Source organism: Schistocerca gregaria, chromosome X (genome assembly GCF_023897955.1).
Source record: "Schistocerca gregaria isolate iqSchGreg1 chromosome X, iqSchGreg1.2, whole genome shotgun sequence".
Classification (NCBI taxonomy): domain Eukaryota; kingdom Metazoa; phylum Arthropoda; class Insecta; order Orthoptera; family Acrididae; genus Schistocerca; species Schistocerca gregaria.
The window spans coordinates 116,633,977-116,649,338 of NC_064931.1; the positions used below are offsets into that span (position 1 = coordinate 116,633,977).

The 15,362-nt window shown below is 39.5% G+C and overlaps 1 protein-coding gene and 1 pseudogene across 1 annotated transcript in view; one reads left to right on the forward strand and one right to left on the reverse strand.

Moving 5' to 3' along the window:
• The window catches only part of LOC126297921 (uncharacterized), a 264,238-nt gene that overhangs the window by 25,119 nt on the left and 223,757 nt on the right, over positions 1 to 15,362 (reverse strand). Inside the window, exon 47 of the mRNA XM_049989236.1 lies at positions 3,680 to 3,901. Within this exon, the coding sequence (XP_049845193.1) occupies positions 3,680 to 3,901 (222 nt within the window). The remainder of the gene's footprint in view (positions 1 to 3,679; positions 3,902 to 15,362) is intronic.
• LOC126299963 (5S ribosomal RNA) lies at positions 8,801 to 8,918 on the forward strand (annotated as a pseudogene).

Sequence of the window (15,362 nt, forward strand, 5' to 3'; positions counted from 1 at the left end):
AAGAAGGCAGATGTATGATGTGTCCTGCACATATGAGGTCAGAGCATACTTTGTGACACCACCAGTGTCCTCTCTGCTTTGTCTCACACCACAGTCTCCAGCTGTTGCCTAACCTGTTAATTGGTGATCCTGAGGTAAGTGCCACATTAGGCCACTGTTCCTGCTTCTCTATCTCCCTATATAAATTTATTTGCATGGCATGTTTTATACCTATAATGAACACTCAGTGGTTAAGTATTAACATCATACATAAACTAACATGAAAATTAATGGTAAATGTGCTGCAAATACCATAAAATGAATGCTAGAGTTATACACAACAGAATGATGCTATTGGCTGGATCACCACATGGTACACTGTCCCTTGCTACTGCACACTGTCACACCTCCCACCTCCTTAACATGCACACCACTACAACATGCAATGTTTTGCTACTACCACATTAAGCTCAACAAAATATTAAATGTTCCACTAACATGACAAGGTATGTGCATGAGTCTTCTCTCTCTCTCTCTCTCTCTCTCTCTCTCTCTCTCTCTCTCTCTCTCTCTCTCTCTCACACACACACACACACACACACACACACACACACACACACACACACACACACACACACACACACACAGATGAAGAATTATTCAACTCTGATTCTTTAGACCTTTGTAAGCAGTTGTGACGAGTGAGAAAGTTGATGTAGATAGTTTAGCAATACTAAAATTATTGCATACCTCAGGACACAGCCACGTCCTTCTCACAAATATTGAGAATGTTAAGTTTAAGACCTACATGTGACTACATTTTTATGTAAATGTGCCCGGGTTGTAATTAGAGCTACAAAGCTTCCTCGTTCTCTATTATAAAAAATTTCCTAACACAAAGTGACGTAAATCAAATAATGAAAGTTTGTACTTTTCAATTTCAATGTTTTTCTTCTATCAAATAAGTTGGAAAAATGAATAATCCACCACCATGTACAGTAATTGTGGAGTATTTATGTAGATGTAGAACAAGACTGTTTAATACAGATCTGCCCTGTAGATATGATTAAATTTTGGACTCTAAGGGGGTTTCATGAAAAAGAAAGTATGAATTTATGTAGATATTGTTTACAATTTCTTTCCGTTTAGTGCTTTCAGAAAGTAGGGAAATAAAGCCTTTGTGCTCCCAAGTGCGCAATATTCTTGGGGCAGAAACTTTGCAGTAATTACCACAGTGATAATATTTTACATCCTAGAAGAAACAGAGAAGTAACACAAGACACAAAGGACTTATTCCCCAAAACTAGAATTATTTAGTGATGAATTAAGTCACATGATGCACAGGACTGAAGAACAGTAAGCATTACAAAAACTGGCTGATTTGGGAAGAGGAAACAAATCAGCCAGAACAGCAGAGTTCATGGAGAAATAGTATGAACAAACTGCACAGATTAAATTATCTTTTGCAACTGTAATGAAAGTCTTATTAAGTCTTAATCTCTACACCTTGTATATCTGAAACTGCAGAAAAATTGAGGCCAAAAAACAGAGAATACAACATGACTATATACACGAGCTGAGACAAACAGTGCCCCTGCCAACAAGTGTATATCTGAAGATAACAATGTCACTTGAAATGCAAAATAAATTAAATTAGGGTAAGTATGATTATTATTTTGCAGCTGGTGCTGAATCAGTTATTTATGACTCCTTAATGTAATTTCCATCAAGCAGGCAAGATTATACATTTTATGTGACATGCAAAAGGGAAAAATGTATGCAACATTAACATAAACGAGCAACATAATCTCGAGAAAACACTTTAAAACCTCTCTCTCTCTCACTCTCTCTCTCTCACTCTCTCTCTCTCTCTCTCTCTCTCTCATGTGCACACACGCAGACACACACAAATGCATGTACACACGCACCCCCCCCCCCCCCCCCCCCCACTGTATTAATTTATCATATCTTCATGAGGCACTTCTTCAGGTTTTCATGTGACTGATTGCAAATGCTACACTTCATGATACATTACACAGCATTAAGATACTTCAAAGATATTTTGCTTGCAAATCTGACAACTGGATCAATTTGTAACTACATAGTATGATTTTTTCAGTAAATCAATACGAACATGTCATCGCATACAATATTTAGTTAGTTAATTCTTCAACAACTTCTACAAAACATCAAAATCACATATGATTAATCTGCACCTGGATCAGGTGCAGCAGTGAAAAGATGTTTCCTTTCGCATGGTTAAACTGTAATAGATGACCTAATATAAGCACCTTGTGTGTGTGTGTGTGTGTGTGTGTGTGTGTGTGTGTGTGTGTGTGTCTGAAGACAATTTTACTGGAGGCTAGGCAGTTAGTTGGTGTGTGTGTGTGTGTGTGTGTGTGTGTGTGTGTGTGTGAGAAGACAAGTCTACTGGAGGCTAGGCAGTTATGTGTTGCATACACAGAAACACACACATGCACATGTGAGCTCTGTGGCACACACATACATGCACACAAACAGCACACATATATGTACACAAAGAGTCAAACCACATTTGATGAACATAAAGTTTAAATAAATATAAATTAAGCCTGTAAAATTATATTAAAAGGACACTACAAAGAAATATTTTATGATAAATATGGTGTTTATTGTTACTTATGGAAGCACTGCATCTGACAAAATGCTCCTTTTCTACAGACAGACTTCATTCCTTTTACAATATAATCACTCTTCTTTAAATCTTGTCTGATGACAGGAATGACATACACATGTGACAGAATGCTCCGATTCTGTAGAAACTGGTATATAATGTATGCATAGGAATGGTAACAAAGAAAATGGATGCATTATGCAGAAATTAACAGTCTTTGTGACCAAACACATATATGAGAAAATAAAACAGAAGCTGGGCACTGCATGCAGATGGATAATTATCATTTTAAAGCAGTGAAAATAACACTCATTGTGACATTAGCATTGGCTTTTGTCTGTATACACATTTCAACAATCACACATGCAAATGCAGGCTCTGTGTCATCATCAAGATCACCAAAATTGATGAATTGGGAACATGTATTAACATAATGAAAGTAACAGCAGGATCAGTAGAATATGACATACAATGGAGCATCTAATGCAACATTCATCAAGAGATGACTACACAATGCTTTGCTATTCAAAGACAAGGAAAAATTACTAAACCAAGTTACAAAAAGACATTAAATATTAATTAAAATTACAGTCAATTTTGTGAACTGTACAACAATATTTTATTGATACTACTGTACAAAAATGAATTCCTATTACTGATCATTTTAGTTTGTTTGTTCTGCCTGCAGCATCAATGCAATAATCAGTAATATTACGGTGTGTAATATTGAAAACAAGGAATATCTGCTTCACATCTACATTTTTACAGAACATCAACAATTCACAAATAAGTGTTCCTCAGCATCATATCTTTCAGCATCACAGTTATTAAAACAAGCCACCAGTCTACAGAGCCCCCTTACTATCTCTACGAAACAACTTTGCCAAAGTTGCAAGCAACATCAAAGCCTTTTAGGCACCCTCAGAAATTTAATTACAGATTTATTTTTAAACAGAAGCACAAATCAGAAGAAGAACCAATTTATTTTCAGTTATCATTTACACAATTACATCAAAATTACAGTAACCCTGACAACTATGAGACAACCTCATCATTATCTTCTGCACTGAGGTCCATTCGGTCATCATCACGGTCACGAATTTCCGATGCTGTTACTGTTGCACTTGTCTGGCTACCTCCGACTCCATCAGCAGCACTAGCACTATATCCCTCTCCAAATGCTGGCCACTTTTCATCTGGCTCTGCCTCAGATCGAGAATTTTCTTCAGTGTCCAACAGTTCTATTGTAAGTTGGCAATCGTGTTTGTACTGTAATAAAAGTTTATGGTCTATAGTAATTATTCAGAAAGCATACAAAGATATTAGCATTTATACATACATTGCAAACAGGTGCCAATTATAAAAAATATGTACTAAATCATTCACAATAATTTGCACACTATAACATTATCACTTAAGCACATTGCTACTTTCACAAAGTAACTATTAGAGGAAAACATAAAATGAAATTTCAAATCTCTGTGGGTGGATAATGTGAGTATATTTGTACACCCATTCATCATTCCCTCTTTTTCAGAGGTGAAATGATAAAAATAGATACTTCTCACAAGTGTGTGTGTTATTGTAAGCAATCTGTGATAGGATTGAATGATAACAGGCATGTATTGAGTGTGAACACACTTTATATTTCACAGAAAGGCAGCACCAATAACTTGCAAAAAACATATCTCCCAATGTAGCTAATAATCTTGGGGTTCCAGACATCTTTGAACACAGAACATAGGGCATACACAACTTATCTAATTTAACTTCACCAGCAGATGAAAGGAGACACAAACAGACAGACAGTGACATAAAATGTTAGGGAATGCATAATGGCATAAAACACTGGTTCTGTAATGGGTGATAATGAAATGCAATCTACTAAGCACCCAAATGTGACTGAAATACCAGTCTGGCGTTATATTTCAATGGTGAAGAACTGTGCATCAGTTTGTGGGTATGCAACACATAGCACTTTATGTGTACCTGCAAGAAGACAGTGTTTCTGAATTTTACCAGGATGGTCTGAGGAAGATTTCACAGACGTGAGGATGATCTTGGCAATGATGACAAAGACGTCATCAAAAGCTTGAGTTATCACTCAAACCTTATGTGGTAAGTATACTGAGATAATTTTATACAGGATTAATCTGTTTCACTACACTATTGTTTCAACACAAATTGGGAGAACAGCATATTCACAGAAACGAGATAATGTTCTACCTATGGACATTTTCCCCCACATAAACGTGAACTGCAGTGAAGTCTCTGGCTCACAGCAGAAAAATCTGTGAGCTGGGTTGGGAACACAAGCCAGGCAATATTCGATGCAGCAGCCTTATGTCACCTTACTGGGTGGGCCTGTATGCCCACGAGGTAGCACTCTACTGGTCGACAGCAGAGCCAATGTCTTGCAGCATCAATAACTTCTCTATCATCCAAATACAGCTTCCCACAGAGTGTATCCTTCATTACACTTTATATTCTTCTGTTAGACAGTGATGAACCCAGTGGGCACACAACTTTGAGTACCCCAACTGCTGGACAAGTGTTGGCACTAATAACAGCGAAGTCCAGTTGTGCAGTGAGAAGTTTGACTGTAATCCATCGATCACCTTCAATGAGTGTGTCCACATGTTCCAACACTGCAGTAGGCACAGGTGCGTACAGCCGCCCGGCACGCGGGAGATCACACATGTTTGCGTGATCTCACTGCGATGGTGACAGACACCTCGCCTGACAAGTCATCGTGCTTTTGTTCACTGCCAGTTCTCTGTACACAGTCTGCAAGGACCTACAAATACCTACAATGCTCTGGTCTTATGCTAAAAGAAACCTGATGACTGTTCTCTGCTTAGAATCCACTGCTGTTACAGACACCATTTTGAAGGCTACATATAGCACCGCCGCCTATCAGAACTTCGTGAAACTATAGGGGTTGAAGCAGGAATATTCCATGATATACCACAGCAAATTTCACATTTTTTCTGCTGAAATTCACTGATAAAAAAAAGTGTTGAATTATTTACTGAACGTCCTTCATAAAAAGATGAGATGAAATATTCTTGGCTTGGTAGTGTATGCTCAACTTCTTTTAGTTAGAAATGCAATTGCTTTTTGATGCAGTCCTCTTTCAGATCAAGATTTCCATTTCATCACTCAACACGAATGTTTTCAGAATGCTGCACAGAGCACCGACACCAAATTAAATAATATTTATGCAATATTCGGTTGCAATTCAGAGGAACACAGACATATTAAAAACTTGAATACACGGTATTGATGTGCCACAATAATATTTATTTTATAGTTCGTTATGAACTGGCTTATGGCTTTCTAGGCCATCTTCAGATAACTTAATACTAAATAGATAGTTCACACATCACCAGCGGGATTTTATAGCTATAAAAAGATTGTTTTTCAAAGATATGTGATATTTTACAACTGTATCAGTATGAAAACACAAGCATAATGTAATTCACAAGTTATATCATTTTATACTCAAAGATTAAAGGTATAGGAATGTATAAGCCAAAAATGTTGCGTGAGTAATGGCACAAACTGCTATATTTTATGTTCAAACTGGTGAATGTAATGAACAGGCCCAAAACGGGCTCAGGTGGGAAGAGTGGGGGAGGGCATAGGGGAGAAAGGAGTCTATGGAATGCGGTTGTGGAACAGTTACAACAAGCATGTTATCTATTGGACAGAAAAATATTAACTTGGTGCTGCTGCTTTAGTAAAGGTGAATAATGAAACTGTTTGGTGCTTAAAACTACACTTAACACCAAAATATGATTTTGAGTTCAAGAAGTAGCACAGAAGTGACCAAGAAAGCTAGCAAAGTTGCCAAGAGAATTTAAGTGAATAAATAAATGAAGAAGTGGTATGTGGTATGTGATTACATTTATTTACGTCTGAGAGTTGTTCACATAGCAATTATTGTGAATTTAGCATATTTGATAACACAGCCTGAGACAGTTTGCTTGCCATTATAAACTTGATGTAACTCTGCCAGAAAGTTAAAATTGAACAGTATCTAAACAGAAACCAGCTACAACATCCACTAAACATTAATAGTTTGCGGAACGTGTCATTAATCTATCAAATCTAAATTTGTCTTCTGAAGAGTTCCAAATTTTACATAAGGGAATTAAATATGCTCCTAAATCCAATATTTCCAAAAAAACAGCTAGACATACTGAAAGTGGATCTCGAATTTTTTTTTTTTCGGACGATGTGACAATAAAACATTTGGTAGCACATGAATCAAAAGCTCTAAATAACAGATATGTTCAATGATAGTTGTAGGTAGCAAAATGGAGCAGAAAGTGTGGATCAAACTAAAGAAAAGACTGTCTTCTCAAGATATACTTGCTGTAAAGGCTGGCAAGGGAACAGTTAAATGTTACTTAATAAGTCAGAATATTGAAAAAGTGTTTACATTCCTCAGGCCTACACATTTTTCTGTTACCTAATAATCTCACAATGAAATATGCTATGGAAAACCTTAAAATTTGCCAATTGATGCTCACTAATTGTGATCCCAAGTACCTCACAAACGTACTACCAACAGCACCCATATCATACGGGTTACCTAGGCCTCACAAAGAAGACATTCCTGTGAGACCTGCAGTATTTTTAGTTTTCAGCACCTTGCCATAAATTAACCAAAAAGTTAGATTCACTAATTTTAATAGAAATGTTATATAAAACCAGAACAAATCCAGATGAGACAGAAGAGGTAAGATTGGCAACTGAGACATGTTTAAAGCAAAAGTACATATCTCCAATTTCAACAAACTCTGTACAGTCATTCAGATGGATTAGCAATGAAGTCCTCACCAAGCCCCTTATTAGCTGAAATGTTTATGGATAATTCTGAACAAACATTTTTAGATAAAGAACCCTAAAGTTCTAAAATACGATATTGGACAAGGTATGTGGATGAGGTACTGTGCTTGTTGACACGTACCACCAGATAATGAAATAAATTTTTTAACATTTAAATTCACATTACAGTAAAATTAACTTTACAATGTAAATGGGAGGAGATACTACCAACATTTTAGACCTTACCTTTGACATCAGTAAGCAAAAGCATTTATTTAAAATATACATGAAAGTAACTTTTACAGACAAAGTAATACCTGAATGTTCCCAGCACCCCATAACACACAAATGCAGCCATCCACTCCATGATCTTGCAAATGAATTAAAAATAATAATTAGAAAAATAGCACATAGCATTGTTTATATCCTACCCTAATTGACAACATACTCACAAGGGAACCGTCAGAAGGGTAAATAACGTATTTTGATGGGTCTCGGATATGTTGTAGAGGGACATGCCCCGAGTATGAGGCTATCCACTTTTTAGCAACAGGCCTTGGGTTTCAAGAAAATTGATTTTGAAGTTCACTGCACACTGTAATATGTGCAACATTAACCATGTTCCAACCAAGTGAGTGTAGCGCAGAGGTTAAGGTCTACAGCTACCACAGTGTGTTCGGGTTCTTTCTGTGTTTTTGCTTTTTTTTTTTAAATCAGAATAACCCGACATTTTTCCATTTTATTTTACAGAATATCAACAAACAGCGTAAATTGTGTGAAATTATTAAGAAGTTTAAATTGTGTAGGCTCGGTCAAACAGAAAGCAGACTGTCCATGCAGACATCCTGTGCAAACTCTGTGTATTGTGACAGTGGATTGCCCTGGTCGCTACATTTTATTTGGCTATGGAGACATAATTTCATAATACACAGAGTTCCTCTGTGCATTATGAACATGTATCGCCATGGTCAAACGGTGGTGACTAAGCTCCTAAACAGCTAGTTTGCAACGTTTTTGCATGCAACTCGTTGTTAGTGCCACGCATGTTCAAAGAATACAGTGAAATGGATGACCCAAATGTGTCTACAGAAGTGCAGCCAGGAGGCAAAATCACAAACGCCATCAAATATGCTGAAAAGTTGTTTCGTGATTTAAATCTTCTAACAAACATACCAGTCAGCACGATCTCTGCTAATTCAACTGCAATTGACAATGAGATATGTATCACATAAAGGACCTGTTGGCTGGGAGACAGATCATCAATGGTGATGAATTAATGAACATCAATGAAGAAGATGAGATGCACAAATATGAGGCCATAAGTTTCACTTTGCCAACGGCCTTGCCGCAGTGGTAACACCGGTTCCCATCAGATCACCGAAGTTAAGCGCTGTCAGGCTGGGCTAGCACTTGGATGGGTGACCATCTGGTCTGCCGGGCGCTGTTGGCAAGCGGGGTGCACTCAGCCCTTGTGAGGCAAACTGAGGAGCTACTTGATTGAGAAGTAGCGGCTCTGGTCTCGGAAATCGACATATGGCCGGGAGAGCGGTGTGCTGACCACATGCCCCTCCATATTTGCATCCAGTGACACCTATGGGCTGAGGATGACACGGCGGCCGCTCAGTACTGTTGGGCCTTCATGGCCTGTTCGGGAGGAGTTTAGTTTAGTTTAGTTTTATAAGTTTGACTTTTGTGTGGAAGTTCTCTTTCGTGCGGATGAATCAACATAATATAAAGCTATTTACTTTGCAGTATAAGGGAGTAGAGGGCAATGGCGATTTCATCGCCAACAAATTCGTACATGAACCAGCAGATTATATGCATCTATCCTACAAGGAACGAGCAGTCACTCTTGCAGTAGCTCACCCAAAATGGAGCCTAAAGAGTTTGCCGTTCCATGGCATCTCTCGATTAAAACATAAAGCAATGCTATATCAATGGAAGGAGGATGTGAAACGAGGTGGAGCTCATCGTGATAAATGAAACACTATCGATCATGAGACATATGAATGGTTTGTCGGAGTGAGACAGAATTTGGAACAGGTAAATCATATCAAAATACATATCAAACACATTGTAAGAAAGAGACTGGCTTGGTGAAAATAAAATAATTTCTTCCCCAAGCAGGTGACAACCAGAAATTTACAGCAATGGGTGATGAACGCTACGACTGTTCCACTTTTATTGGATACCTTTAATTTCGGGGCCAGCTCGGCTTGGGTCGAATGATTTAATCAAAAGCATAAAATCAGGCAAAGGAAGCTTACAAAGTTCACCATTTCCACAGAACGTGCAACGATGGAAGAAATATTAGTAGCCATGGAAGAATTCCACACACAAACAAAACCACTTATTGGTAATTTTAATGTCGACTATGTAATCAGCACTGATCAAGCGGACTGTCAATATCAATCAACATACAATAGATCCCATCGGAAAAAGGGGTGACAACCATTCTCATGCAGAGAAAAGATTTAAACAAGATGAGTCACTAGTACACAGCACAGTACACGCTAACTGCATCAAGAAAGGTGATCCCATATATTTTTTTATGTATACATGAACTGTCGGGAAAATTTTGCCCTAATGTTCAAAATAGAGTGGATGAATTAACCATCAAATTTAAAAATGTAATTGTGTCCTGCACGAAATCAGGGAAGTTCACAAAAGTGGTCCACGAAGACTTTTGAAAATCTGTAATTCTTCTGTACATGGGACAGGAATATTTTTAATATATTATTGATACGTGGGGAAGGCAGACTGATCTGACCATATACGATCACATCTTCGTGGATGAGAGGAACGTGTGCACCTGCACTGTAAAAGTCATCCCACCAAATTGTACTCCACTTTGCCAGACTTGTGACGTATATTTTTACTGACAGTTTAACATTTTCACAAAGAAAATTCAGAATGCTCCTGATTTGTTGAATACCAACAGAGCAATCACATCCAGGAATGATTCCATGAAACTACACTCATTAATTTTGCATCAATTCATGGCTCCTGCATTTTTGAATGCAAACAAATACGCACGATTCGCATCAAAGGTAACAGATGAAAGAGAAACCTTTTTGAATGTAAATGAACAATGTTTACTGGTATCGCTCTGAAAAACTCCATGAGGCTGCAAGACAGTAGCTTTTATGAAATATGCTTGGTGCTGTAAGACATTGTGTTTCGGTTGCTTTTACTATAAATATCATTTGAATTTCTGTTGTGGCATAGCAAGCAGTGCAGGTGATACCGAGTAAATTTTGTAATAATAACGTGAAAATTAAATTACTATGGCAAAACTGAATATTTCTTATTAATTTCACACAATGTACACCATTTGTTGATATTCTGTAAAATAAAATGGAAAAATGTTGGACTATTCTGATTAAAAAAATAAAAAAGGCAAAAACATGGAAAGGACCTTAACATGGTACCTCCAGTGTGGTAGCTGTATATCTTAACCTCTGCACCACACTCATTTGGTTGAAACATGGCTAATGTTACGCGTATTACAGCACGCAGTGAACTTCAAAATCAATTTTCTCAAGAACCAACGCCCGTCGCTAAAAAAGCGGATAGCCTCATACTCAGGGCATGTCCCTCTACAACGTATCAGAGACCCATCAAAATACTTTATTTACACTTCTGATGGTCCCCTTGTCAGTAGAAAGAAGAGACGGAGGATAACAGCACTTCAGTATCCTCCTCAGAGAGCACTAAAACACACTGATAACAAATGGGCCCCATGCCACATGTTGGTAGGACTTCACAGGTACTTACCAGAAAACTAAAATACAGGAACTATACTCTAGCTTTTTATTCTAGACCTACCATCATCCACATTCAGTAAAGAGGAGAATCAACCTTTCGAACAGAGTGGAATTTATAGTAATTTCCTGCAATCTGTGTGGTAAATTATATGTATATCAATCAGATAGGGCTACAGGTACTAGACTGACTGAACATGAAAGGAGTTGGAGACTGAAAAAGAAAGATTCCATCTTGGCTGAACATGCTCTGAATGAATAGCATTCTTATGATATTAAATGTGAGGTTCTCCACAGAGGAACTGACATTAATCGAAATTCTGGCTACTAATAAACACAAATCAAGGAATCCTGACCTGCTCCTTAATGACCAAACATAGTTTCAGTATCCACCATTACTAAAGTAGCACCAGTCAGATGACATTTTTCTCACTATCAGATAAACGCTTATTGTAACTAATCCACATCCCCTCTCCCTTCTTCCTACCCCTGTGTTTTTTCAGCCTGTTCATCACTTTCACCATCTTGCCCGCAACATATAGTAGTCTGAGCCATTACTCACTCATACAACATTTTTTGGCTTAAACATTCCTACACTTTTAATCTTTGATTATTAAGTAATATACTATCTAGTTGTTTATGGCTTCTTTATGAATTAAATTATGCATTCCAGCCTGAGATGCTGCATGTGAGGTGCGCTTGGTTGTGTGTGTGAATGGTGTGGCTCTCTCTTGTACTGATAAAGGCTGTGGCCGAAAGCTTTGTGTGTTTTTTAATTGTGACTGTCCGCAATGGGACATGTCTTCTTTACAGTAAGTAGCAATCTGTCTTTACCTAAATTGCTGATATTCCTACCTGGATTTTCCATTTTTGATTACATTATGGGTGTGTTTTTGTATAGGTATAGAGTGGCAAAATGTCACATATGTTTGTACAGCTATGAATGCTCATTGATGTGTGGGATAACTGTTTAATATTAAGTTATCTGATGATGGTCTAGAGAGCTGATTCATAACGAATTATTAAATAAATACTATTGTGGAATATCAATGCTGTGCATTCAAGTTGTTAATAAGCGGGAAAGCGCCGGCAGACAGGCACATGAACAAAACACACACACAGAATTACGAGCTTTCGCAACTGGCAGCTGCTTCGTCAGGAAAGAGGGAAGGAGAGGGAAAAATGAAAGGATGTGGGTTTTAAGGGAGAGGGTAAGGAGTCATTCCAATCCCGGGAGCGAAAAGACTTGGTAAGGAGTCATTCCAATCCCGGGAGCGAAAAGACTTCCCTTAGGGGAAGTCTTTCCGCTCCCGGGATTGGAATGACTCCTTACCCTCTCCTTCCCCTAAGGGAAGTCTTTCCGCTCCCGGGATTGGAATGACTCCTTACCCTCTCCCTTAAAACCCACATCCTTTCATTTTTCCCTCTCCTTCCCTCTTTCCTGACGAAGCAACTGCCAGTTGCGAAAGCTCGTAATTCTGTGTGTGTGTTTGTGTGTTTTGTTCATGTGCCTGTCTGCCGACGCTTTCCCGCTTGGTAAGTCTTGGAATCTATGTTTTTAATATATTTTTCCCATGTGGAAGTTTCTTTCTATTTTATTTACAAGTTGTTAATAAGCTATACTAAATATCTTTATTTTTACAAATATACTCTCAGTTCTCAAACAGTCTGGGATGTCTCAGACAGTGAAGTAGTTCATCAAGTGAGGCCATTACACCACACAGAAGTAAGGGTTTGTAGAGCACAGAGATTTCAGAAACAAGGGTGCCACTAAAGAGTTTTGTATAAAACTTTTGTATGGCAGTCAACCAGAATGTCCTAAAGTTCAGCACACATTCTTTTACTTGCAAGTGCAGACACAACATTAGAAAGACTGGCCTGCCCCAACAGCATACATTTATATCAGTGGGAGTTATTGGGTTTGAACTGAATTTCAATATGCTGTTGTTCAAGCATCTAGATATGATAATGTCCATTTTTAACAGATCTCTAGATGTCTGAATATATCAAATATGGCTCAAATGCTCAACTTCATGAGGTTTATTTCCCCACAGAGTTACCCATCTTCATCAACTACGTTCTTTGTAACATAAAATGTTTTATTGTCCTGCCTAATGGTGGTGTTAATAATTTAAATCTGGATTTTTTTAAGCTTATCATCCAGCACAGGATAGCAGACCCACAACACTGTCAGCTTATACAGTCCTGGAAATTGAAATAAGAACACCGTAAATTCATTGTCCCAGGAAGGGGAAACTTTATTGACACATTCCTGGGGTCAGATACATCACATGATCACACTGACAGAACCACAGGCACATAGACACAGGCAACAGAGCATGCACAATGTCGGCACTAGTACAGTGTATATCCACCTTTCGCAGCAATGCAGGCTGCTATTCTCCCATGGAGACGATCGTAGAGATGCTGGATGTAGTCTTGTGGAAGGGCTTGCCATGCCATTTCCACCTGGCGCCTCAGTTGGACCAGCGTTCATGCTGGACGTGCAGACTGCGTGAGACGACGCTTCATCCAGTCCCAAACATGCTCAATGGGGGACAGATCCGGAGATCTTGCTGGCCAGGGTAGTTGACATACACTTTCTAGAGCACGTTGGGTGGCACAGGATACATGCGGACGTGCATTGTCCTGTTGGAACAGCAAGTTCCCTTGCCAGTCTAGGAATGGTAGAACGATGGGATCTATGACGGTTTGGATGTACCGTGCACTATTCAGTGTCCCCTCGACGATCACCAGAGGTGTACGGCCAGTGTAGGAGATCACTCCCCACACCATGATGCCGGGTGTTGGCCCTGTGTGCCTCGGTCGTATGCAGTCCTGATTGTGGCGCTCACCTGCACGGTGCCAAACACGCATACGACCATCATTGGCACCAAGGCAGAAGCGACTCTCATCGGTGAAGACGACACGTCTCCATTCGTCCCTCCATTCACGCCTGTCGCGACACCACTGGAGGCGGGCTGCATGATGTTGGGGCGTGAGCGGAAGACGGCCTAACGGTGTGCGGGACCGTAGCCCAGCTTCATGGAGACGGTTGCGAATGGTCCTCGCCGATACCCCAGGAGCAACAGTGTCCCTAATTTACTGGGAAGTGGAGGTGCGGTCCCCTACGACACTGCGTAGAATCCTACGGTCTTGGCGTGCATCCGTGCGTCGCTGTGGTCCGGTCCCAGGTCGACGGGCACGTGCACCTTCCGCCAACCACTGGCGACAACATCAATGTACTGTGGAGACCTCACGCCCCACGTGTTGAGCAACTCGGCGGTACGTCCACCCGGCCTCCCGCATGCCCACTATACGCCCTCGCTCAAAGTCCGTCAACTGCACATACGGTTCACGTCCACGCTGTCGCGGCATGCTACCAGTGTTAAAGACTGCGATGGAGCTCCGTATGCCACGGCAAACTGGCTGACACTGACGGCGGCGGTGCACAAATGCTGCGCAGCTAGCGCCATTCGACGGCCAACACCGCGGTTCCTGGTGTGTCCGCTGTGCCGTGCGTGTGATCATTGCTTGTACAGCCCTCTCGCAGTGTCCGGAGCAAGTATGGTGGGTCTGACACACTGGTGTCAATGTGTTCTTTTTTCCATTTCCAGGAGTGTATGTGATAACTTTACGTATGAGTCACAATCAAATATTATAGTAATCACACAACATGATGTTGTATCCTTTCCTCACATACAAAATTTGCAAATGACTCAATGTTACTGTGTCTGATCAATAAACACAATGAAATAGATATTTAGATCTAGTGCCTATTATTAACACTTTCCAAAAAACACAGTAATTTTGATAATTGGTATGAATAACAACAGCAGAATTCACAATCAACTAGAAAAATATATAAGCTTGATGAGAGTTGAAACCTATGAATCAATGCAAATAATAACAATACTAATAATGAGATATTTTACAAATACAGACCTGCTGTGCTGAAATTACAAATATTTTCAAGGTGGGATTGGTAGATGGAGAGTGAGGTGTGATGCAGGAAAAGGAGTTGGGGTGAGTAGCTAGTGGCCCAGAGAATGGTAGTCAGTTCACTGGCTAGGAATGCAGGGAGGGATGGGTGGCAGGTGCAAGGGTTAGGCATGTGATTCACAGGTGCA